This window comes from Athene cunicularia, assembly GCF_003259725.1.
Source record: "Athene cunicularia isolate RWA chromosome 21 unlocalized genomic scaffold, athCun1 chr21_part1, whole genome shotgun sequence".
Classification (NCBI taxonomy): domain Eukaryota; kingdom Metazoa; phylum Chordata; class Aves; order Strigiformes; family Strigidae; genus Athene; species Athene cunicularia.
The window spans coordinates 1173889-1200624 of record NW_020799127.1 but is presented as its reverse complement, the minus strand read 5'-3'; the positions used below and the strand labels follow the sequence as shown (position 1 = coordinate 1200624).

Sequence of the window (26736 nt, the reverse complement as noted above, 5' to 3'; positions counted from 1 at the left end):
GGGGCGGGGAAAAGCTCCAGCCATTCCTGGAAACTCAATGAAATTCTCTTATTTCTGTGTGCTGGTAACTAGAGCAGCAAGTGAAGAACACGGGTGTACAGAGAGCAGAAGGGCAAGTCAGCGCTGGGCCAAAGCTTACCTAGTTAAGGCCCTGCGAGAATCTAATTCTGAAGATGCAGATGAGGCAGACACAGATGAGACTGGAGGCTGCAGTGCAGAAAATCTGTTCAAATTAGTGGCACTTGGTCGTAAGGAGTCTGGGAGATCGTAAAGACAACACAGAGAAGAGCGACAAGGTCAGTAGCTGCTGACACCTTGGCATCGCAGAAACATTTAACAGCTGGTTTCCAAGTGATGGGGAGAGAACTGAAGGGAAAGGGCTGGTCCTGCCCCACAGGCAATCACACAGAGGTGAGCATCTCCCCCCAGATCCCCTTGTGGCACAGGGGGCTGGTAGCAAAGCAGAGGGTGAGGACCCTCCTGACTTACCCATCTCGCTTGCCTTCGCTCCACCACTGCTGCCCTTTCCCCAGCTGCCCAACTGGGCTTTAGGCACAAGCTGAATCTTCTCATCTATTGTGGGCTGTAAAACACATCAAGACATACTGTTACAAGGGCACATCTTAATTATAGATGTATAAATGTACATCTTAATTATAAATGGGGTATTTTTTGGCAACAATCCCTCATCTTGTGAATACCAAAATGCACTTTAACACATTTTTGAAAGACCAAACCCTAGCCAAAGACAGAGGACACAAACAACAAAGGGTATCACAAACAGTCTCTTCCAAAGGGTCAGTGAAAGACATTCACAGTGACCAGGAGCTTCTTTTTATTGAGAACTCTGAAGCTCAGTGAGGAGGAAAAAACAGTGTTTTCAGTACTTGGAAGATGTTCAGGTTTTGTGATGAGTAAAAGAGTTCTGCTGTCCACCCCACCTACCAGTCGGCTTTGGGGGGAATCTGCACAGTAACAAACACAATTCAGAGGGCCAAGAACGACAATAGGTTGCAGAACTTGGAGGGGAATAAGTAGTGTCTGACAAGAAGAGAACTTTGATTTTACAATGCTCAGTAGGTGAATTTATCGACAGGGAGGTTGTGACCCTGCAGATCTCTTTGTATGAGCACCTCTCTCCTCCTAACAACGCAGCTGTTGTGGAGCGAGCTCTATTCGTACTGTATTTGTACTAAACAGAGTAGAAGGACTTTTCCCAGATGAGCTGTAAGCCCAGACAAAAGGAGGCTGACTCCCTCCTGCTAATTAAGTTCTGGAGTCTGTTTTGCGACTTTCACAAGGAAATAACTTTGTTTGCTCTGCAGAAGGACTACAGTCTGTCCACGTTCTGCTTTACAGCTCCTCCAAGCATCCAGGCACTGAGTAAAACACAAGGAGAGTGACATTAATTGGGACAAGGGAATGTCTAGGAATTGCCATGATTTATGTGAAAGACGGAGTTCTTGGCAAGGAATCCCAGAGCTGTTCTGAAGATCATTAAAAAAGGAGAAATCTCCAAGCTTGCCTAATCTGCAACCTGAAATATATGTCCCCAAATCACCACTTTAATGGTAAAAAAACCAGAAGATGCTCATCTGGAGGATGGGTGTGAAAGTTTATTACATTCTGAGGGATGCAATCGCACCACACGGAAGTCCAGAAACATTATAAAGCTCTTCTCGTACTACTTAAACCTTTCAAGTCTGGAGTGCTGCCATCTGTGACATGTCAGGAACGTTTTGTTTTCAGATTGAATGTGGCATCCTCATTCTACTAAGAAGCAGCGTCAGAAGAACTTGAGGGAGCAAAGGATTTCTACCAGACAGGTGTTTGAGATGCCTTCTGTAATAGCCATGGGATGTGCTGCATCACTGTCACACAGGACACCCCACTCAGTCTCTTTTCATCATGACGGATGAAGATTTTCTAACTAAGAGAACTTCTGGGTCACTAAAAGGACACTATGAACCTGAGAAAAAGGGTATGCATACTCCTTTCCCTCAAAACAAACAAAATAGGAACATTCAGAAGACAACAGAGTCTTCCTTTGTGCTTTATTTAGGGACAGGACTAACTCTGGGGATTTAAAATGTTCCCAAACCCAAGTTTTGACCTGTGAACACCATAATGGTCTTTCCCAGACAGACAGACACCGTAAGGCAAGACCTCAGCATTCCTGTTGCTCTGAACAAGTCTCATGCTGGCACCTACCTTGGTGATTTTAAGGAACTTGGTGGGGTCCAGCACTCTGCTGTTCTTTGCCCCCTGCACAGTGTTCCAACCGCCTTCATCGACCCGCTGGACGCCTGCCAGACGACAAACACAAAGGCCCTTTAGCCCAACCCCGCCGCTCCAGTGGCACCCCGGGAGAATGCCGGAGATGGTCTCCAAGTTCGACAGGAGGAGGAAAAGAAGATGGCATGTTTCTGCTAAGCCTCAGCACCATTTTGTGCAGAAATCATGACTTCCGGAGTGTTTCTTCAGACTAAAATGACATAATTAGCTTGCCTGACTTTATTATTATAAAATAACCTTGAGAGAAAAGATCTCACTGTTTTCAAGGGCTGGTTTTGGTAGTGATTCTTCCTGGTTCTATTTCTCAGCGTGGGCTTTGTGATCTGGACATGGCTGCACATACTGTGTGTTCTCAAGCTCCCCAAAGGAGCAGACAACATGCCTTTGCCAACCCAAGGCCACATTTGCAGCCCAGATTTCAGCAGTGCTAGGCTAGTCTAGACACAGAAGCACTGAGGCAGTCCCAAGTTCCTTACCTTCTCCTGATGTCAGTTTTAGGATAATTAAAACAAAGTCCATGTGTATTTTCCTTATGTCCTGTCCTCATGGCACTTTTATTTGACAGTGTTTAGTATTAAAGAATCCCAAAGATGACTTTCTCCTTGTCCCCCTCTGTCCCAATCACTCCGAATTTATCTTCAGGTAGTGCCAGCCTCAAGGGCTGGCAGCAATTTAAGGTAATGCCAAGACGCTTTCTCAGGCTGAGTTAACACCTCACAACTTTAACAGATAAAGACAACATGGTTACTCTTGAAATTAGATGCTATTCTCCTGAAATCAGATTCTGCTGTATGCAAGAATGGATGGCAAATCTGACTCCTACGTAGTAACTTGTTATAACAGATTTCTGGCAGCCTGTCACAAAATCAAATATGGTTTGCATAAATGCAAAACTTAAGCACTACTGGCCTGCAATTGTTTATTTTTACCCAAGGGATTTGCCCCTGAAAAATCCACAGTCAATCCATGGCAAGCCTGTTCCTTCTCCAGCCTCAGCCACAATCAGGCCCCAATTCCCCGTGCTGATTACACTTAGGGGGGGAAAAAAAAAAAAAAAAAAAGTTTTTTTTCTTTTATGTGGGATTCCCTCTATGGCCACCGGATGCAAAATGAGTGAAATGAGCAGTCAGCTTGGCTTTTACTTTACCTGGTCTCCTCTTCTCTTTGGTCATGAGTTGTTGGACCTTCCTCTGTTCTTCTTGCTCTTCAATCTTGGCTTCTTTATGAATCTGTTCAATGGTTTTTGGGCCCTGGTCCGCTCTCCGTGATACCCAGTTGCACTAGAAAAAAAACCCCAAACACATGCTCAGCGATATCTGCAGGACAGCACCGTAAATGGGGTGTTTTGAACACTGCGAACAAGGCCTAAGCCTCTCACCCTTGTAACATGTTAGAGGGGCTGCTCCCCGAGGGACTGGGAAAGACTCTGGGGTGCTGGTTCATGTTATTGCAGCACCACAGGTCAAAGCTATATACCCTAAGTTTTGATGCAGAATGTAGGCTGGAGTGAGAGCTGACTTTGGAGAGGCATGGCTGAATGCAAGCCGTTTTAACCCCAAGCATCCGGCACATTTTTCTAGGTTCAGAGGAAAGACACCAACTAGAGGGAGGCTGCTGACACTCTCTATCCTATGACACTGTTCATCAGAGCCCTTCCTCAAAGCTTGAGGAAAAAAATGACACCTGGAAAATGAAGAAGCAAAAAGCAATTGCATTTTATCTGGAGATGGTGCTTTGCCACTCCAGGGATTGTCATGGCTGAGACAGGAATCCTGCAGAGAGAGGTGGAGCTGTCTCTCCACAAAACAGTTCCACTGCTTGATGTGTCTATTCAACCATACGCTGCGCAGATCCATCTATCCCCAGAATAACCAGACTGTCTCTTGATCTTCCTACAATCTCATTACAACTTTGGGGATAATTATCTTTGTGTACCCTGCAGTCAAAACGGTGACTTCAGCCATCACAAAGCCCCAAACCAGCTTCCAAACAGCCATCTGAGGTGTGAGTAAAACCTGCTCAGGACTTCAGTTGAGTCTTGTGGCTGAAGCTGTGCTGCTATCAGTGAAATTACAGGTGCTGGGGAAGGGCTGTGCAAGCTGCGCTCACGGCGTAGAGTCACCATTCACTCTAGGAGACTCCAGTTTTAACACCTTGGCCACATTCAAAACCCCTGCTGGGTTCCAACAGGGGCAGGTCCCTCTCCCCATGGTCTGTGCACTTGTCTACACCAGGTTATTCATTTTTGGAGCTTGGTGTGGACTCACCATGGTCACACCCCGACAGAGCGCAGACTCCATTGGCTTCGCCCTGCACAATATGGGTAAACAACTACCAGATGCCTTGTTGTGCTAGCAGTACAAGCTAATATAGAACTGTCTCTTGATGAGATCCACACTGCCATGAAAAAGCCCCCGAGAGTTTTTACACCAACTGGTCGGGAACGCATCTCGGAGCACTTTGGCCCCATGGCTGAGTTACCCGAGTGCACAGAAGTGAAGATGGCAGAGCAGCGCGATGACGGGGACGAGCACAGGGGATGCCATGGGGGAGAAACCAACCAAAACTTCTCTGTGAAAAGAGCTCAAGCGTGTCTGCTGCAACGGGGCTGGACCAGTGGCATGAGAATCCCCTGTGGGCACGTGTCTAAGCAGAACCAAAACACCCCGACAAGCAGTTCACCTGTCTACAACCTTGGTCTTCATTAAGGTAAAATAGAGAGATTTCTTGTCTTTAAACAGCCAGACTTTTGGGATAAGGGGTGCAGATCTCCCCCTAACATCCCACTTCTGCTGTAAATCACGAGAGCTCTGCCAGCCTGGACATGAAGGGAACATGCTCTTTTACCCACCTGAGTTGGTACCTACCAGCCTTAGGTCTATTACATCCTGAAGCATGAACCGAATCCTTGAAGATGTTTTCCTCTCTTTCACAATCTTCTCCATCTGATTAAAATACTGGTCCATGCGAGGCTACACAAGAGAAACATCATCATCAATGTGTCTTGGAAGAAAATGAAAACGCTCCCTCAGGCAGGGAGTCAGTGGGTTCCGCATTAAAGCATTTCTGTGCCAGAAATGCACCTGGGGACTCAGAGCTGCTCTCCAGAGAAGGGAGTGTTGGGCCTCGGACGCTCCCCTGAGGTTGGACCTGAGTGTGCACAGTGCAAGATGTGCAGGAAATGAGGCAGAAGTCTACAGGCACCTCCTTCGTTTAGCACACACTTTTCTCAGCATTTTTAATTACTTGAATAATCTACACTCTCTGTATGTATATAATAAACTTACTATCTATTAAAAAAAAAAAATCTTTTTTTTTTCATGGTCCAGCTAAGCTTATCTACTGGCTAACTGCCACCTAAAAGGAGAGTCCTGCTGTACCTCCGAGCTCTTCCTCTTCATATCAGCGTGTGTGCTCACCTCAGCCCAAGAAAAACTGGCCCAGGAAACTAAACAGCATAAAACTAACCCTGCATACATCATTTTGATGCTTTACCTCTCCAAACTGTCTCAGCCAGGGCCAGGCAAGAGAAGCAGGGGCAGAAGAGCTGCTTCTCTCAGCAAGAAGCTGTATGACAGGTTTAGCTGTAGTACAAAATTCCACAAGTTCCTTTTCGTCCAAAAAGTTGTGATGTGATGGAATCCAAATCAGTTTGCACTAAGTCATAAAATGGTATCACTAGAGAATCCTCCATTAGGTCTGAATTTGAATTGCCAGGCTCCAAAGAGCCTTTTTGCCCAAAATGGGGGCTCTAGCTTTATTAAACAAAAAGTTTCAGGACAGTTTTATAAAATGTTTTTCACTCTCTTCTCTAAAAACTAGATAAACCCTTAAACAAACAAGAAAAACCCCGTTAAAATTTGGTGCTGGCCTTGCCTTGGAAAGTTTCAGCTCTGAGAGCAAATGTTTCCAAAATTAGGAATGACGGGGAAAATATTTAAAATGGACTTTGTCCAGAAGCTTTAATTATAACTATCACTAACGCTTCAGCTACAATAAAAACACATAATAAAACATCTACCCCATTAATAGAAAATAAATAAAGGATTATCACTCCATCTTGATAGAAATAACAAATCCCAAAGACAGGACACGGGCAGCTTCTCACCACGTGTAACATGACACATGTGCAAGCATTTCCCTGCTGCGTGCCTGCCCCAGGCTCCACGGTGCCATGGCTCGAGGTTGCAGAACTGGCCAGTGCACCAAAACGTTGGCTTTGACAGTCTTTCCATGCTCGCAAAGACCAAAACAGCATCCAGGACTTGTCCAGCGTGACCTCAGCTACTGCTTCTAAGTCAGACCCTGTTTTCTTCCCGAAGCACGTGGACAAACTTAATCCCCCTTCTGGCACTTTCAAACCTGCCTCAGTAATACGGAGGCTGCTGCCATAACAGCGCAGGGTATTTAGTCTGGGGGACTAGTGGTAAACTATGCTCTTTTGGTCAATGCTTCGCAAAACAGTTTGGGGAACTTTCCCCATAAGGATCAGGATTGATCCGCCGTGGTCCCTGCAATCCAGCGCACTGTAAGGGAACTCCCTTCCCCGAGCAGCTGAAAACAATTAGTTCAGTTTGTTTCCAGAGCTGAGTCCGACTGATTTCTGGCAAAATCCTCAATGCTTTTTCATCCCAAGCCTGACTTTTGCGAAGGAGAAGCAAACTGTGCCAAGAGAAGCTCATCGAGTGCGTAATGCTCCATGCTACGTATACATTTGCTGGAAAACGGGGAGGAGGATGCTGGAGTGCTGCAGTTGCAAAACAGCTGCTTCATTCCATCAGAGCTGGAGATGATGATGACACAAAACAAAGGCATCTACAAAGGTTCAGGTCGGGGTTTAGGCCAGTTAATGAGCGGGTTTTTTTTAGATTTAACCTGAACAATACATTCAGTGGTAGCTTTTGTGGGTAATATAAGCCTCCAATGGTAAAGAAACAACTGTAAATCTTAATGTTTTGGAAACTACAGACAAGAGGTAAAAATCTATTTGGAAAAAGAAACCCATAGGATATGGTGAGTGCTTTTAGGCTGTGTGCTTGGATGAAATATTTGGAAACAAGTAGCGAGTGAAGAACACAGTTGAAAATCACACAGACTCTATTAGAAAGGGGCAGAGAGGAAGGAGCGAGGCCAGGTCGTGATGAAACATCCACAGAAGAGCAGATGATTTCCTCATGCCTCATTCGTGAAGAAAAAAAAAATCCTCAAATAAAAACACCCCACACCCATTTTTCCATCCCTGCCTTGAAAGCCTTGTCTCTCACTCCCGGTCCTGCCCTACCTTTGCTTTCTCAAAGTCCAGGTCCTTGCCAATGGTAGTTAGCAGGCGGCAAAGGCACTCGAGGGACTCCTCATCGTGGTTTTTCAGCAGCTTTACCACGCAGTCATGCATGATAGCCTCCGTCAGCATTTTTAGTTTGAAAAGCTCGCCAATGAATTTTATATTCCCAATGGATCTCCGTCGGGCTTTGTCCTTGGCCTCTTCCAGCTCGTCATGGAGCCGCGTCTTCTCCTCTGGCTGTAAAACAGAAAAGCAGCTCTAAAAAACCATGTTCACAGAGCACAGAACTCTTCAAAAGATCCAGTTTTACATTTATAGTTGCTGTTATCCCTGTTTACTCTTTTTCTCCTACAAACCAAAAAGAGGCGAGTATAAACCCGCTAACCAAGAAAAGTATTTTTTATGACAGAATGAAACTCTCAACTCCAAAATTCCCCCCAAATCGACTGTCATCTTCAAAAGAGATCATTTTCAGACAGAGCTCTGAGAATTTATGGGGAAAAATACCACTTACAGTGGTAGCAGCTTCAAGTTCTTTCTGCTTCTTTTCAAAGACATCGTCGTCAGCCTTGTCCTTTTCAAATTCCTTCTGGCAGCGATTTAACAGCAACTTGCGAAAATTTACTGTGCTCCCAGGTTTGTCTGCCATGGGCACTTTCAGCTGTAGGAGAAGGAAGAAAAACATCAGTAGAAATACGGCTAAACTTTACATACGAGTGAGGTTTCCTATAAGCTATCCATTACACTTTATTACATGCTTCATATTCAGCAACGCAAGTCTGCAAGGCTATGACAGTTAAGCATCACGTCATGATTTCCAGCAGAGTTTTACATTTCATATGTAAAGTCGCACTCAAAACTTGGCTCACACCACCTCCGCCCAGACACAGATTACATTTCCATTCACAGGATCCTTTAAAAAGACACACTGCCTAAAACCGCTCTTGTTATGTGCTTAAGACTCTGGAGCTCTGCTCCTTTGTTGCATGTCATAAAGGGTTTTGGGGGTGAACGAGGTTATTTTGTCCCAGATTCACCATCTGAAAATGAGCTGCCCGAAGCTTGGCTCGGCACCTTGGGCTCCTTTTGAAACGAGAGAGAAACTGAACTTTCCAAATGTGACTCATGGCATCTTGCGACCAGGCAGAGCAAAGTGTCCTCAGCTCCAAAAAACACATGACTCCAGGCAAAGCCCTCTGCCCGCAGAAGAAATCTGTCATGTAAATTGTTTTTATTTATGTTCAGCAACTAACATTTAACTCTGCTCTTGCCACGTTTAACCACCAATCAGTTCAAGGGGATAACGTGCAGAACGTTCACCCGTGCAGAGGAATTTCCCCTTTGACTTGGGTGGCTCTTACCGTTACAAGACACCTGCACATGTTGGCATACGCCACCGAGAAGCTCGGTTCATCGATAGCCTTCTCGAAGACCAGGTCGATGACTCCTTTCAGCCTCTCTTCTGTATCTACCGTCAGGTCTGTCACTTGCTTCATGAGCTGGTTGAACATCTGGGGCGTCAGCTTGTTCAAGATGCTTCGTACCTTGCGGAACAGCTCCTAGACAACAGGAAAATGGTACCTTAAAGCTCAAGCCAGGACACACTTTAGGGGTGAACAGAGAAGATGTCCTATAGGAACTCCTAGGGAGTTGAGACACACACACACACACACACACACACACACACACACATTTATGCACAGTTCTAGCTCAGCTACTGGCTACCAAAGATCAAGGCTGCAGGGCAGGATTTTTGGAAACAGCCAAGTGCTTTTTTCAAGTGTGACAGCAGCACAAATCCCTTGCTGTCACCCAACGGAAACATTCTTCTTGATATCAGTTTAGCCATGAGATGTAAACTAACAGGGAGTAGACCACTTCTCCCTCAACCAGAGGTATTCATCTTCTCCTATATTTACTTTAAAGCACCTTTTTTCCTATCCAGAATGTTAATTAGGTCAACACCACTGCCACTAGCCTTGAGAACAGAATTCCAGTGTCCTTCAAAACTGTCCCAACTTATCCTAAAAATTACAAGTCTGACCACCAGGCAAACACCTCCGCCCAGAGTGGCTGCTCCATGGAGGGGAGGAGGGGGAGAAAGACACAGAGAAAGCTTCAGAGACAGCACTGTCAGGCTGGGCAGGACAAACTGACAGAGGAACCTCAGTCTTGCTGAGGTTCAGGGCAGAAACACAGTCTAAAAGGGGATGAAAAGCAAGTTCTGTGATGGAAGTTTGAGGTTGTCTGCTTTAAAATGGAGACAGAAATATTCTAGTGAAATAGCAGTAGAAAAACAATCCTGGAAGAGAGGTAGTAGGTTGTCTGGTGTTCCCTATTTAGACTCCCTTAATATACAGGATTGCCATTTAGACTCCAGGTCAAGAATAAACAAGTTAAAAAAAAAAAAAAAAATCAAGGTAGGGTAAAGCTGTGATTCAAAGTGGAATTCATTGCCCTTTTTTACTGTCTTACACAACAGCAAAGGCAAATTACCATCCTCCTCCTGTTACAGACTGCTGTACTCAGAAGCACTTGTTAATGTTCTCACCTGGGTTTTGACATTTTCTGGGTCCTCAGTTTGGTTTTCTCTCTTCAGGCTCGGCTTCCAGGCGTTCTCTGCCTTCTTCAGGTGCACATCCTCCTTCACACACACAGTGATGATCTTCCTGGGCTCTCTCCTCTGGCCCGGCTGAGATCTCCTCGGTCCAACATTCAACAACTAGGACAAAAACATTCCTTGTTATATCCCCTTTTAAGCTCGCATCTCGATAAAACACTCCAGGGCACAACGCCAACACCCGCTGACGGCAACGCCAACAATCAGCAACTCCTCCTAGGGCTCTGAGGACGCCCTCCGACCCAACGCAGCGTCCGGGTCGGTCAGAGGGAACAGGAAGACACCAAACACGTTTCTCTCAGGCAGCTTGTCCCCGAAACAGATACGGGATGACCACTGCCTACACGCATCGGTGCTGCTCCGGGCGCTGCTTACACACTGCAGAGCTGAACCCTGCTGACCAAAACGGCCTCTTGACAGCCAGACACTGCACAACAGACATCAGAGCAAAGGCCTATTTAAGGATTAAGTAAGTCCTTACAGATGTATTTCAAATGTGCCATCCCAAGCAATTAGCTAATGATACATTATCATTTAGCAACTCTGCCAAAGCCATTAGGTTTTACTGGGGATTGCTTCAGACAGCCATTTTGAGACAGGAATTATGTAAAACACACTGAATGGAGCACCAGTGGAGCTCCTGCATTGTAGAAATACGGATCCTAACAGATGTGGGTCAACTCTTTATAGTTCATGACAGAAAGAAAAACACAGTATTTTGTTTGAAACAGCATCAAGTGCCTCTCTGCAATCCTAACATGATGCACCTTCTGGTCAAATCAGGTATGAAAACTGCTGAAACCGGGGAGTTTTACATCAGTTGCACAAGTGATATGGCACAAGACACCCCCAAACTCCCTCTTCATCATCTGGGAGCTTCTGATTAAGGACTAAAGGTATCAAATGTTATCAGGAGGTTATTCTTCCCCTGTGCTCTCTCATATTTCTTAACTCATTTACTAGAAACGTCCAATCTCAACGTAAAAATTAGTGCAGCAATAAGACTCCATTATCAAACCCTGCTGCTTTCCACAGAAGTAATTAATCTCTTCAGTGGGCAGTAGGCAACCTCCACATGAAAGATGGGCCAGTTAAAACATTTCTTTGTTCAACAAAGGGATTCAACGAGCATCAGAGAGGGAAAACCATCTCAGTTATTCAAACAGCTTCACCGAGTACAGGAGGAAAGTGCTCTTAGCCGGTGCCTCTTACGTCATGTATCAGCCCCAAACCTGGTTTTGCACTACTAAAAAACAAAATCCTCCTTAAAGGCAATTTGAGTCGCTTGGCTCTGACGACATAAATACGTGCTGCTGAGGAAAGCAAACGAACATAATCACGGCTGCTGCTGGAGTTCTCGTTTGGGCTTCGTTATGGAATAGCAGCAACAGAGTAAGGGGTTGTCAAAAGACAATGACCTCCTGCCGAGGTGATGCGTGGAAGAGGACTACGTGGGGCAGCATGGTAGCGTGCTGCCCACCGCCCACAAAGGCCTCCCCACCCAGATCCCGCTGGCGGGCGCAGAAAGAACCCATCGGATCATTCAAACTTTTTTGGGGGGCGCAAGCTGTAATGGTGACGCAACCACATGAGTCAATGGCTCCTGAGATAGCAACAGTGGAAGGAGGCAGCAAGACCGGGGAGCCTTCACAACGCTTTTGTGTGCTGGATACTTTCCTAAAAGAGCTGTCAGTCCTCTCCACACCCACCCAGAGCCCTCGATTGACACTAGAGGACACAGCAAAGACTGCTTCACAGCCCTGCGTTGAGACGTGCACCTCAGTTTTTACAAAATGTCACATGATTTTGCTGCCCAAGTTCTAACTACACCAGAAACATATGGCCATGGAAAAAGAAACTTCCCTCCAGCTGAAAAACCAGACAATAACGCAACAGAAAACCGACTGGTTTCAGCCATGCACACTAGACCTCATCATACACTCCTTGCACACAGAAAGCTTGGTAGTCAGAGCCTGGCTGGCAGTGTGCCCTGAAAATCAAAACCTTTGGCCTCATTTCGTCCAGGAACCAGGGAAAAGCCAGCGAGAGGGAACCTGTGGCCACCCCATCTCTCTTGCACAGACAGCTCTGGTCTGAAGGACCTTCCAGAACGCAGCCGGGCTGTAAGGCACCAGAACAGAGCTGCAGAGGCACGGCGCCTCCTCGGGTACGGGTCCACGCAAAGCTGAAGCGTCGGCTCTGAGAGCAAACGGACCTCCCTGAAGGAGGGGGCTACTTCCCTTGCAGAACCGATGGATGCAAGGAGCACTTGTGCATCTTCTGCATGTCCACGTGTTACATGTCACAGCCGCCTCGAATCCTTCGAGAACAGATCTTTAAGTGCATTAATAGAACAAAGATTTTCTCTAAGATTGTATTTTTTTAATATCCGTGAATAAACTTGGTTCAAACCTGTTTGATTAGGTTTTAAAAGCAGTGAAGAGAAGCCTCTTTTGAACATGTAATAAAATAATACATGGATCAAACTTTGAACAGAAAAAATCTGTGGTTTTTTGGTTCCTATCTACAAAGTGGTGAGTTAAACAGACACTTGAGCTCATGCCTGGCCTCCTTCTTGTAACCCAGTCCAAGAAAATAGTAATGGTTCTGTAGCACCTGCAATTACAGCTCTACAGCCTGCACTGAAATAATATTTTCCACCAAAGCCCAGAGAAGTGCTTACCAGATGTTACTACTTTAATCTGAAGTACCTGTCTTTCGGATGAAGAGGGAAAAAATGGAAAGCAGAAAGAAACAGGGACAAGCCTCCTGCAGAGGAGCAAAAAACTCGCAGCAACACAGTACAACCTGGTGCTCTCCACTCTTAGGACACCAGTCACGGTACTGTTTTAAAAAACATCAAAGAAATTAAAGAGCTGCTTCTCCCTCTCCAACAGACTTCAAATGCAGAAGGCAAAATTGAGGTTAGAGGCTAGAAGTGGTTCTGCCTTCCAGGGAAGCACAAGAAACAAGGCGACTCGAGTTTCCATCACCTCTCAGGAAGGTTAAAGCAAACTCATCCCACCTCTGTGCAGGGACGGACCGGTCCTCTCCAACCCTATTTGCATCTCCCTATTTGCATCTCCTTACCCACGGCACTCATCTAACTTCTTATCTACATCAGAAAGCGTTTATTAGCTGTATTTTTTTCCTGTGTAATCACACCCCTTGTGTTGTTTGATGCGACATTTGTTAGTTATAAAAACAGTCATACAACACGTTTAAGCGAAAAGAAGGAAATAAAGACAAAAGCCAAGGAAGCAAAACAAAAGATTCTCAACGTGCCGAAAGCTTGTTAGCGCTGAGCTGCTCGACATTATTTCGAGGGCAAGGAATAGGCAGTGGGGTTTAATGGTTTATGGGCATGGCCTGTGTAGAGGTGGAATGACCGGGTGGACAGACAGCGTACACGCAGATTTTTGCCATGCTTTACGAGAAGATAATGTCTGATTTTGCTCGGGGCTGAAAACCCTCTCATCCTATCACCGCCGACGTCACAGGAGAGCGGGGCTCGTTAAATAACGTCGCCTTCCAACCCTCCTCGAGGAGAACGCAAAGGAAGGCTCTACTCTGTAAAGGCGCAAATGTAAGATGTATGTTATGTGCTGAATGCTCCAAATGAACGGGGTAAGCAGGACTTACCTTTTCTCCCCCTTTCCACAGGTCTGCAAAGTGCAGACCCCTCGCGGATCCCGCTCAGGCCAACGTCCCAGCATGCCCTCAGCTGGTGATGTCCCACCCACCACTGAAGACTGCCTAGAGGGGTACAATGCAAGTCTTGTTTCGTTTTTTTTTAAACAATGTTGCACCTTTTTGTAAAGTTTTCTGCCAGTCATTCTTTATCAACAGTGGGTGTTAGGAAAAAAGACAACTCTACAAAAAGGTGCAAAGACTCGGAGGGAAAGGGGGGGATTTGGCTTACCCCTATCGGCAGGTTCCTCAATGGTGGGTGAGGCGAGACCAAGAGAGGGCATGCTGGGGAACCGCACCGAGCCAGGGAAGGCAATCCAGGGTTGCTCTGCACTTTGCAGGCCTGCGGAAAGAGAAAGAGCGACAGGGACGTTACCAAGATGCCGAGAGGCTCAGGACATTCAGCGCACGAAAGGAGAGGAGGAGGCGCCGGAGTACAACCTGCAAGTCCTAAATACAGGAAGCGATGTCGACCTCAAACAGCATCGAGGTTTTGGGAAGGAGTGGTGCTCCGAGAGAAACTGCAGCACCGAAGCTACTCCAAGACACGGGCACGTGCCCCAGAACCGAGGCACTGGCCATGAGACCGCTCTCAAACCAGAAATATTACATCAACTGAAAATCACCAGGTTTGACTCCGAGCCTCCTGGAAATCTGCACACTTGGAAGTCAAGGTCATTCAGTGAACTCTTCTGAAACCATCAGTTTTGAAAGATAAATGATGGCAATGTCATTGGATATATCTAGATCGATACACTTAATGTATCGTGATAGATACATGAAAAATCAATGATTGCACCTAATGGAAGCAGCCTCCATCCTCCAGCTGCAGCTGACTGGGCGGCACCATGCTGGGGGGCACCTGCACCCCAAGAAAAAGAGAGGGCAAAGGCAAGAAGGAAGAATTCAGAGGGGGATTTCAGAGTTTGGGCAAAGCCAGACACAGGGAAAAGAAGAAAAAGTGAAAGAAAAGGAGAGGAAAGGCAGGAAAACAAGGAATGTAGTGACCAAAGCAAAGCAACATGTGGAAGCATAGAGAAAGCAAGAACATACACAGGTACTGTGCATATTCTTTTTGGTTTTTGGTTAGTAAAATCTATTTGCTCAATTGCCATGTTTTATAAACTAGACTCCTATGATGACACACACCAACGCCGGGTTGTTGTACGAGAAATGTTCACACACACGTGACTGCCACGTCTCCAGTGTGGAAACATGTTTCCACACCTCTTGCAGAAGGAAAAGCAATCAAATCCATTTCAGACCAATACATACCAGTTATAAACATCCCACAATGTTTTTCTAATTTGCCTACATTTTGACAGCCAAGAAAACATCACCCTTGCATTCATCCTGACAAAACCAGAACCACCGCAGCATCGGAAGAGGCCCAAAAGCATGAGGATGGACTTCTCTGGCGTTAAGGCCAGTTTTTGAATTAGCAAGTTGGGGTAAACTCACACTTCCAGATACGTTTCTTCCACCAGAGGTTTGCCTCCCAAAATCAGCAAAGGCTGGCGTGAAGTCTGGTCCTCGAGGCAGTATCCGAGGGTCCAGAGTTCTCAGTGGCAATTTCGGCTGATTGACCTGCATGGCGGAGCAGAACAAACAAACAGGATCTGTTCAGTGGGTGCTGCAGCTACCAAAGATCGCACAGGTCTACAGACAATCTCTGCTAAACCATAATATCCTCAGTAATGCTTTCAACAAACCGTGCAAGTTTTATGCATCCACGCTTGCACTAAAAATATGCATTTAATTTAAAATACGTCTTCTGCAGGTGACTATTACGGAAATAGGTTGAGTTCAGAAACATTTCAAGGCTGAGCATGACTTATGGAGGACAAAATTATGGCAACACGGGCCCGTCTTCTGCAAAATGAATGCGATAGTCTTGGTTCAGGATCACAAAACTGCCACCTTCCCTCAAACAAATGTCTCTTGTGTTAACAAGACAGATGGCCAACCAAGCAAAGGAAGCTCCAAAGCAGACAGAGCAGTGAGAAGCAATCATGGAAAACTAGCAGGTGGATGAAATCGTTTTGGGAACAAAGCTGCGCTTTACAATTTCTCCGGGTATGAAATTCAGAGTGGAAATGTTTCTGCACATGAGGATCACCTGTATCCCGATCTGTGCTTGAATCTTAAGAGCAAGTCTGTAGTGGTTACATCAAAAATCAATGCACTACATAGTTCTAACTGAGACGAGAGCAAGGTCTTGGTGTCAGCACTTCAGAAATAACAAGTATTTCAATAAGTGCAGACATACAGCAGAGAGAAATCACATCTGTAATAAGGCTGGAAATCACAAAACTTCTTGAGAGCCAAGGTTTTAAAGATCTTTTATTAGATCAGCTCATAAATAGTGACACAACTGTTTCAGACTAAAAAAAGTTTGTCCAGAAGCTTGACAATGCTTTCTAACTGTAGAACTGATCTAATAAAAGACACTGCCTCTCTGTTCAGTTTTGTTCTGCTTACATCCTTAGGTCTTCATGTCTATATAATTTTAAATCTTAATAACAACCTGGTGTAACTTAATCCAGATAAATACAGTTAAAAATGCTTCAGTTTTTAAATCCTCTGTGCATATTCATAGGCACCAACGCCTCTACTTGAAGAATTCTGTGATGTGACATTGGCCACATATTTCCCCTTATTGACAGAAGCCTGCACCGAAATGGTCAAGGAAGGAACAAAGCATATGTTAGGGATCTTTATTTTTATTAAAACCCCCCTGCACGCACCTGTTTTATCGGCTCTCCTCTCACCTTGTCGAGAACCACATCACTTATGGGAGGCAGCCCCTCGGGCTTTTGGATACAGGCAGGCATGAACTGGAAATCCAGTAAGAACTCCCTGTCGTACTGCTTCTTCCCCTCTGGGTCCAGGGGCTTCCACTGCTCTATAAAGAAAGAAGGTGCCTGAGATTCATAGGTAACAAAAACCTCCACTCTCCGGGATGTGTTTCCAATAAATCCAAAGGGAAGAGATTGCTACAGCTGCGTGGGAAATTTTAATTTAACTTTATTTTCATTTTGAAGGCAGCGAGAAGAAGAACACACGTCGCATTAAAGGAAGGTAAACAATGGGGGTCAAATACAGCAACCACACACGGAACTAACCACTAATTCCAGTTTTAACCATGTCATCTCATTTTAACTCTGACTTTCACTCTCTCACGTGATACGATAAAACAGGGATGATTGCCAGTTTCTGGGTGAAAATGCAAAACTTAAAGCAGCTGGTTTTGTGTAAAAGGGAGCGATAAATGCAGAGCTGAGGAGAGCACTGTGCAGAACAAAAATATCCTTTGAAAATGTAAAAACACTGAGTCTAACAACCCATGCTGGAGATAACAGTGGGAACCAAAAGAAAACACAAAACCACAAGCCACGCTCTAAAAATAACAACTTTTCACCCATTTTTTCAGAGGGCTTTCTAAGTTGAACTGCAGTGTAGAGGACACAGCCTGATGCAAGTCAAAATATAAACCTACAGCCATTTCAGCACAAGGAAAATGAGCATCTGATAGCCTAGAGACAGAATTTTCTTCGCGGGCCACACAGTTTGTTTGAAGTTAGAAAACGTGGACTTGCTCAGCAGCCAGGTTGGCTAGTCAGGCCCCTAAGTGGGCAGAGCATTTTTATCTGAAGGAAAACATCTGGACGAGATGTCGCCTTTGTGTTTCACTGATTCCACACAGCATTGCTTTGCATTTATCCAGCTGTTCAGGTTTGCTGTTAAAGGATTCTATTATTTCTTTATTTCAGTCCCTGATCACTGGCTTTGGGTCTCTGGGTTCTCACCATCCTCATCCCTGCAGAGGCCACAACCGGGAACTTATGTCAAGTGATGTGTTTTAATAACTGGAAATGAAAATACAAAAAAGTGATTCTGCTTTTTAGCTCTTTGTGCAGTTTTGTTTCTACAGAGCTTCAGGATAAAGGGGTGCAGAAATTGGTTTGGCTGTCTAGCTGCATCCCAGCCAGAATTCCTAGCCAGCTGCCTACTCACTGTGCCACACCATCCTCCATTTATCATGGAAAAGTACTGACGGCAACAAGAAACAGTTTATATGTACAGCTTCCTTCTCTTGGAAAGGCCTTAACAAGCTGTTTTAACGTGAAAAGCAGCTGGGCAGCATCACAGGCAGGCTTTCTGGATCCCCAACGAGGGGAGAGGCTGGGATATAACACACAATTCCTCCTATGGTTGACCAAAACGCAAAAAATCCCCCTTTTTAGAAAAAGCGGAGCTGAAATCGAGGATTATTGCACCAAGTGGCCAGGTCTGCTTTGCAGCAGACAAGTCTGATGCGTGTTGGTTTCTGAGGGATCGATCCCACCCTCCAGCTGAGTGGAAGGATGTCCAGATCCGACTGGGATCGTTCTAACTGCATCTAGTGTTTCAGAGAGACAGCTGATGAATTATGGATTAACTTCAAGATGTGCTTAACTAATGAACTGCTAAGCTATTGTAGGTGCGTGGTAAACTATCAAGAGGCCTCTGTGTTTTCTCCTAATGATACGATAGTACCAAATTAATCAAAGCAAAGCAACTCAGGTCTTTGTCAGAACAAAGCAACACTGAAATAACAACTGCAGTGTAACCACCTAACAGTGGTGTTCCTTCCTGATACTTTGTCCAGGCTCTCAAAGTCTTTTCTTATTTTGTTTTAATACTTTTTAATTTCTGAGCTCTTAAGAAAATGACTAATTTATTTTGGAGAAGCTTCACCTGAATAAGAAATGGTTTAAAAACTGGAAGCAACCAAGAATAAGAGGGACCTTGAGACCAACTTAAATCAAGGGAATTAATAGAGGTTCAGGTCTACAAATTAAATTTCTTAATAAATAACAAAACCACCCTGTAGGTAAACTGTATCCAGTGCTAACTAGCAACAAAAGGACCATATCCTGTGAGCCTACACTTGATTTATTCTATCAAGAGAACTGCATGCTTGCAGTTCAATAGCAGAGCCTGGACTGAAAAACCACATACTGTTTTCTTTTCTTTTCCTTACTCTTCTAGAAATCTGAAGATCTATGCAGCTGTTTAACCAGGAAATTAAATCTATATAAACACAGATACTTGTATTTAGGACCCAATCAGAACTTTCAAATCTCTTATTTAGGAAGTATGTCCGCTTATACGGAATTTCTTGGATGGTTCTCAGCTGTCGATCACAGGGGAACCAATTCGCCGCCATTTCCATTGTGCTGCAGCCAACATCCACATGTGCAATAAACTCAAAGAATCAGAGATTTTCTCTTCTCTTCATTACCACCAGCAAGAAACCCCCCCCCCTATTTTCCTTTAGTGCTCCCCTAGAAGGTCTCTCTGAGTCTGCTGGTTAGTGGATCCCAGTGGAACCAGACACAGTGACACACAGTACCCCCTTCCAGCCACGCTGGAAACGTTTTTCCTTCTGTGGGGAGGGCACACGAGGCTTTAGCAGCCCTTAAAGGAGGGAGGCAGAAACCCAAGTGAGCATGCAAGAGTCTGAAACAGGATTTACCTGGTTTATACTGGTACACTGGCCCTTCGCTGGAGCTCTCGGTGAAGCCCGAGTTTGCATCGGTTCCTTCTCCCTCTGAAACGCTCTCGGCACCATTCCGGACAGGTTCTGCTTCCTGCTCTCCGTTTTCTTCCACAGGTTTTGCTTTTTTAAGCTCAGAGGGGTCTCTCTCCAGTTGAAACCCATGGCTCATTTTCTCCTGTTCAGATTCAAGTACTTTGTCACCTGAAAGTTCCTCTTCTACTTTAGGCTGAAGCACAGATGGAAACACAGAGGTTACGTTAAGAACACCCTGCCAAAATTCAAAGCACGCAAAACGGCTCCTCATTTATTCCTACAGCATTTTTGCATGTCGCAGGAAGACATATGCATCTTAAACAGCGACAGGGAACAAGGCACAGAACCACCCGAGGAGTGATCGGTTCATTCCTGGAGATAACCCACCAGGAATTAACAGCGCAACTGGAAAGACTTAGTGTAGCCTGTGAAATCCCCGGGAGCTACTGGGATGGGATGGAAGGAATTGTTAAGCCCGACAGCCAGGAGCAATCCCAGTCTAGAAAGATAAACTCGCTTTTCCCCTCTCCTGCAGCTCACCAGCCACCTTAAAGGGCACGTCATGCCCGTTTTGGGGGGATCCTTCCTTTAAATTACACTGCTAATTGCAGCAGATCCCAATAAAGAAGGTAACGTGACATAAAACCGCAATTTCAGCATCCCTGTTTCAGGAAAAAGCATTAATAGTATCCCTGGCTGTTAATTTTAGACCTCTCCAAGGACAGAGCCTTATTCTGCATTCAGACAGAGGAGGCGTTAGGAACGCGCTTCTCTTGGGAGAAACCCCAACACGTCTCAGCATTAAACAAAGGAAAGACTTGAATCGAGGATGCTCCGGAAAAGGCTCTTGATCCTTTCGCCTCCCTACCTGAGGGCACCGCATCTTAAAATGCTTTTTGCAGATTTGTCAAGGTAATACCCTGAAAAATTAGCATCAGTGAAACTGCTGAGAGGATCCAGGAGACGAGACCCCTCCAATAAATGGCGAAGCAAGCACACAGAGTATAAACTTGCTGGTGCAGCCCAGTGACATCCTTCGCTCTCTGGCTTGAAAACGAGCACAGGGATGCTTTTAATTTCCTTGGATTACTCAATCATCAGCTTTTCCGTTGCACACAGACCAGCTGTCACAGCGCGATACCTTGCACGTGAGCATTTTAAGCATCTACTCCCCCAGAAACAAAGGGGAAAGCACTTATGTACCATTCATAACACATAAATGAGCCTATCTGCTGCAAACACTTGCTTATACAAAGGATGAAGTACTGTCCACTAGACTCAGAGTTTACTCCTTTTGGAGCAGAAAGGTTCAATGATGTTTGTGGTAAGGGAAAGTTGTGGAGAAAATTATTATTCCTGTCTGTGGAGCAGACAAATAAGAAAAATTTGGAGTGAAGAAGCAATGGTGCTCTGTGTCACATCTGGCCAACATCATTTTTTATATATATATATATATATATATATATGTATGTATGCACAGGGCATTCGAATATTTACACTTTTACTCTCTTACTCCCTCTGTGATCTATTCTAACCCCAATTTTACCCCGGATATTAAACAAAGAGGTTCCTCCTGCAATATCCCTACCAGAACGGTAGCAAGGGAGATTTTCTTTACTCTTCTAATTACTGTTGAGGTGGTTTTGCCTGAAAACTTCAACGTTTTCCTTCCCCAGCTTCTCCATCAGGTGGTCACCAGGAAAACTAACCTTTGGCTGTGGCATCACAATGACATCACCGTGCAGCAAAATAACCTGCCAAATGTCACCACAGTGACTTGGGACCCAGATGGGGCAAGGCTAAAGCATTTAAACCCACTTTTATCTCATCCTTCACTGGAATGCCAGCAGTTACACGTTCCTGAATGTTGGGAGTCATTAAATTAGGCAAGAAGGAAGAAAACTGAAGAGCTTCAACAGGCAACAGACTAAAATGCTGGGGAATATCACAGCTCTCCCTCCCCCCAAAACTCTGCCCTGGATCCTTGTGAGACAACTAGGAAGCAACATGTCTAAAATACAGTTCAAAGAAAGCAACTTCATCATTAAATTTGGAGAAAGCAAGACTGTGTTTCCCTCTTACCTCTGTTTCCGCCTCTATCACCTCCTCAGTGGCTTGGGTCGGGTCTTTTGGTTTCTTCCACGTCTTTGGTGCAGTTACAGCTGTTTGGGCTGCAATATAAGTGTACATCTATTACAACACTACGTTACGCGGAGCAAATTTGGCCGTGGGTGATGCGCTTCCCTCTCGCACGTTGGTTTTACATCCAGGAAAATGAAGCAGTCGCAGCCTTGTGGAGGATTCAGCTTAATATAACCACTTTTTGTTTTAATGCAGTAATAACACAGTCGTTAGTGTGACATTAAACCACGGTAATTGTTTTACAAGTTGCTCATTTAAGCTCGAAATGGTACTTGTGATAGCGAAAAGTTTATTACCAACAGTATAAAGATCATGCAGGGAAAAAAAAACCCCTTCAGAAACTGAATTTTTTTGAAAGATCAAGAATTGACTAGGTGTGAAGGCTGTTCTCAACACATTTTTTCTCAAAAAAATATTATAAAACTTAACCATCATCTGCACTGTAATCATAAACATGCCAAAAATTCCAGTATCGCCTCCAAAAGGACAACTACTTCAATCTTGCAGCACTACTGGCTCTCCTGAGCTGGATTTATATTTCAATTTAAAAGCAGGTTAACAACTCCACCATTCATTAATTTCCTTGGCCAACTGATTCAAAGAAAACACCATATAATATTTCTAAGACCAGCAGTGATTTACTCTAATCATTTTTCCCCCCTCAAACAGTGAAAGAAACCACACAATATAATAAGAGGAGATAAAAGCATTAATCCAATATGCTCGTAATTTGTCGCAAGTGCTACGAGCTTAAGTTCTGATACTAGGCGCATATGCATACTTAACACAGAGCATAAACAGAATTGATTTTGTGATTCAAGTTTACTGCAAACAGATTTCCAGCTTGAGCCTTTGGTTTCTAGCAGATACTGTGGAAAAACACAGCATGCACTTATTTTATCACAGTAAAATACAATTTTGAAACGCTCTTCAGCTATGGATAAATGAAAAGAGTGTTAATAATGGCCTACTTTGTTCCTATGGGCAAAGAGGAAACTGGATTTGCTATGTTCCCACTGCCCTAAAGATAACATAGGTGCCTCAGCGGGTTCTTAACAGCATTTCCCTGTTTGGAGGGCGACTACGGACTTGCAGAAACACTGTGGGCTGTGGAAATCACGACACTCGGCACGCTGGCCCCAACCCAGAGCACAACGGGAGATATCACTGCTGATAAAAAGATTTTTAATCTTCACACTAAACACCACCAAAGTTAATTTAAAACGTCTAAATCAAATATTCAAACTTCATCTGGTCGTTCGCGGAACTAACGGTTCGTGAAGCAGCTGGAAAAATCATCTGGGTCTCCCAAATGTCAAGTCCCACACGTGCCATGGCAGCACCCTACAGAGAAGCTTTAAGAGCAGAGCAGAGCCCCTGTAGTAACCTTGAATTTCCTGAGGCTCAAAGGAGAGTAGAGAAACGGCCAAGCATGGATTGCAAAATGGCTTTGCCTTACACAACCGGGGATTAGTTTTTGTTACTCCTAACAGAAGCTCACTGCACCCTCACAGAACAGTCAAGTTTTTCTCACCATCTCGGGGGGAGATCAGGGTTGGGTAAGGACCGGGTGTCCATGCAGGTGGGAATTTCTGTGATTTAGGAAAGCATGGACCCAAGTGAGGCTCCACAAGCTCCCTCCAGCATGAAACCTGCTAAAACTTAGGGAAAATACAGCACTTTTCAGAAGTCAACCCACTGTTTTAAGGCTGGACATCAAACCCCACTGACACAATATGAAGCCTCCTGGTTTGGTGATGCCACTTCCACACTTTTGGGGGATTTCTTCACTTCCACACAAGGAGGGGGTCATGTCTGCACCGTAATGACCTAAATACTGTCACAGCCAAGTAATTTAATTGATTAACCCCCGATTTTTAAATTTGATAGAATTTCAGTCCACTCAAGCTCAAACTATACTATGGAAAACATGCACATTGTAAAATAACATTTCAGTTTTAAACACACAGAAATAAACTCAGGGTCATGGATTTGGGGTTGGCAAAAGTTTGAGGTGTTTCCTTCCCCAGCTGTCAGGATGTTAATATTATTGCTTCTCAATAATACATTTTTTCCACCTTTTTTTGGCAAAATAAAGCTATATAAAGGATGCGATCCTGCCGAGCCTCCTGAATTGAGTCTCACAGCTTTTGCCTTGTTTTAATCATGCAGATCCTTTTCCTGCTTTGGGGCTTCCCTGCATACGGATGCTTGGCCAGACACTTGCCTTTAATCCCAAGACACAGCAGCAGCCCACAGTTTGCCCTGTAGTTTTGCAGCCTGTAACTCTGTACTAACACCCGACCGCGTGTCAGAGCTGACTGGGGTACGCCGGCAAGATCTCCAGAGACATTGCTCAATTTTTCCCCTCTTAAAATAGCAGACATCAGATTTTTTTTTTTTTTTTTTTTTTTTTTTTTTTTTTTTACAGGAACTGACTCAATAGGAGAATTTATGATAATGTATGCTTAGAAAATTAAAGCGAGTTTAGATGCCAGCCCTCCCAAACTCAAAACCTGACCAGGACAATCTGAAAATCAAGTTTCAGCTGCGAGGCACAACGCTGAGCCATAGAGAAACCAAAAGTTAACACATCTAGTTTGGCTCTCAGCAAGGGAGGTCTCTGGACACTTCTGGTCCTTCTCTGAATTTTCCTGTCCCCGCTCCGATCAAGCAGTTTGTGTGCACACCAATAATCACATTCTTTCTCAAACAGAGGTTCATTTTTGCCTGCATTCACACATGTCCAGAGCTTGTTTCCAGCCTGCTTTGACGTGTTAAGTGGCAATTCCTTTCCGCTGGAGAAGGAAGCACCCAGTGTGCTGCTGCCTAACCAACACGGTGAACTCTGCTTATCACTGCTTAAAAAAATAAGAGAGATGACAGTAGTGACAATACCGATCCACATCAGGACTGGCAAGAGTAACAAAATCCTTCTTTCTAGATTATCACTACTGGTGATAATATCACCACTGGAGAAAACTGCTCACAGACCCTACGCTACCTCAACCCATTTCTCCAGCTACATCATGTTCTTCAGTGGAACATCTTTCTGCAGGAGATACCCACCCCAGCAAGTCCACAATCCATCAAGCGAGACAGAAGGCAGTATCCTCTCTGATGTGGGCGCCAGCTGCTAAGCATAAATTAATACCAGCTCTTATATTTTGATTTTTTAGCCAATGTGCCATTAAAAAGAAAAGCAAAGACTCACCATTGCCTTACAGCTCATGGGAAAGAAAATATATTCCAGTGGGCTATGGCAGCAAATCAAGAAAAAGGTGATACCTGATTTATGTTTCCGGCCCTCCAGCTTTGGGTGCTGGAGATATTTCTCCAAGAGATTTCCAATTACCGCCCCAAGTTGCCTGTTACAGCCTCCACAGCTAAGAAACCCAGGGACTTGAGTCAGTTGGGTTACTTTATGTTGAAATACATCTCATAAATTAACTCTGCAAGAAACAGCCCTTTGAATTCAACACGTATTAAGCTCTTTTGGCTTCCTATGTTCCTTAGGAGTTCTGTCTGGGACAGACATCAATCTCTTATTTTCCTCTCTGCTTCTCGTAATAGCCATGATAGAGAGATTACATCAAAGGCAGGCATTCAGAGCATGTCCTTAAGGCTCCAAGTCTCTGGTAGGTCTGCCTTCTTTAGAAATTCCACTCCACCAACAAAATCTTTCCTGTTTTGTTCCCCAAGAAGTGCTGGTCCCTCACTGCAGCCAGACAAGTTACTAGATCAAAACCAGAATTCAATTAAAAAAAAAATACCACGAAAAACACAACTGTGTGTCGTTGATGACTTTTAACTTTTAATCCTAGTAAGGACTGCAGGCTGAGAGCTGAGTTCCTCTCTTGATAATATCTGCAATTTTTTTCCTTGTAATGAAGATGAGTAGGAATTAATTATTTTAAATGCTGCGTGCTCTTGCCGTTTGCAGATAACAGCTCTGCCCATCCTGAAAACCTCAAGATAATCATTCCTGAGCAGTCAGAAATGAGATCTGCTGCAGGAACACTCACAATAGGGTGAGTGTGTCTCCTCCAACTCCAAGTTTTGGCAAGTACTCAGAACAGAAACACAGTCAGCAGCAAGAAACCTCACACCCAAGTACAACATCCTACTTGCAGGATAAAAATCCCCGCATTTCTCAGTGGTTTAATGCTCTGAAACCCACCAAATCCTCCCCATTTTTAGGGGATTATAAGTAAGACCAATGATGCTGAGGAGCAGGCTACAAATGAACTGGCTACTATCAGAGATTGAACCACTGAAGTGCTATCCTCATTATGCAGGCTAATACAACTTAAAAGTAGATAGAATATAGCGTAAAATAAAAAGGAGAACCAAATATACTCTGATTTCTGCAAAGTTAGAATACAACACAGGTGCTCCTGTAGACCTTGGAAATCTGGTTGGAGACCTAATGCCGGTGGAAAAGAAAGAACAGAGGTTCCCCTGGATCCCGAAAGGGTCAGCTCTGCTCAGCTCCGGTCTCCTCCTCCAAACACTGAAAAATTTGTTTTCTTGAGCGTTAAAAATGAACTACTGGAGAATAAAGATGTTTAAGGGAAAGCCTCTGCAGTCTGAACACATTTATTTCTCTATTTTAATGAAGCAAAAAATAAAAAGTATTGTTTCTCTGACTGTCTTGATAGAAGATGCACTCTTATAAAGTGCTTGATGAGAAAGCAAATAATTTCATTCATCCCTGAAAAGCTGTCGCCTCATCGCAAAATACAGGATACACCTGCAAGCCTCAACAGTCCTGCCCTGCTGTGTCAGGTAGGAGGTAAACTATTCTCAATTCAGAAACCCCCACATTTTTAGGCAGGCCAGATTATAACAAGTGCTGCAGCAATTAGATTATTCTTAGAGGCCTTGGGAGTCTCCCAGTCAAATCAGATCAGCTACCATTAAAGGGAATAAAGTGCTATGATTTGTGGCCAACCAAAGTGCTCTGTAATAAGTACACAGTTCTGCAGAAAACCCCAAAGAAATATTGTTAAAAGTCACAGAGCTCACACTTACCACCACGTGTTCGAGAAGTTTCCCTTATCCCAATTTCTATCATCTCTCCAGAGAACACAAAAAAAAGACTCTTGGCCTTTAGTCCAAGAAAAAAAT

At 44.5% G+C, this 26736-nt stretch overlaps 1 protein-coding gene across 8 annotated transcripts in view; it reads right to left on the bottom strand.

Annotated features, from left to right (window-relative positions):
• Positions 1-26736, bottom strand: part of EIF4G3 (eukaryotic translation initiation factor 4 gamma 3) — a 120691-nt gene that overhangs the window by 16114 nt on the left and 77841 nt on the right. For 7 of the 8 annotated variants that reach the window (XM_026862649.1, XM_026862644.1, XM_026862645.1 and 4 more), the window contains 14 exons: positions 21547-21635; positions 19408-19657; positions 16634-16791; positions 15348-15473; positions 14119-14229; positions 10128-10298; positions 8938-9135; positions 8091-8237; positions 7577-7813; positions 5163-5267; positions 3443-3575; positions 2212-2306; positions 490-583; positions 140-257 (listed from right to left, as the gene is read on the bottom strand). In XM_026862649.1, the coding sequence (XP_026718450.1) occupies positions 140-257; positions 490-583; positions 2212-2306; positions 3443-3575; positions 5163-5267; positions 7577-7813; positions 8091-8237; positions 8938-9135; positions 10128-10298; positions 14119-14229; positions 15348-15473; positions 16634-16791; positions 19408-19657; positions 21547-21635 (2032 nt within the window). The remainder of the gene's footprint in view (positions 1-139; positions 258-489; positions 584-2211; positions 2307-3442; positions 3576-5162; positions 5268-7576; positions 7814-8090; positions 8238-8937; positions 9136-10127; positions 10299-14118; positions 14230-15347; positions 15474-16633; positions 16792-19407; positions 19658-21546; positions 21636-26736) is intronic. The other variant, XM_026862652.1, reaches the window with a different exon arrangement.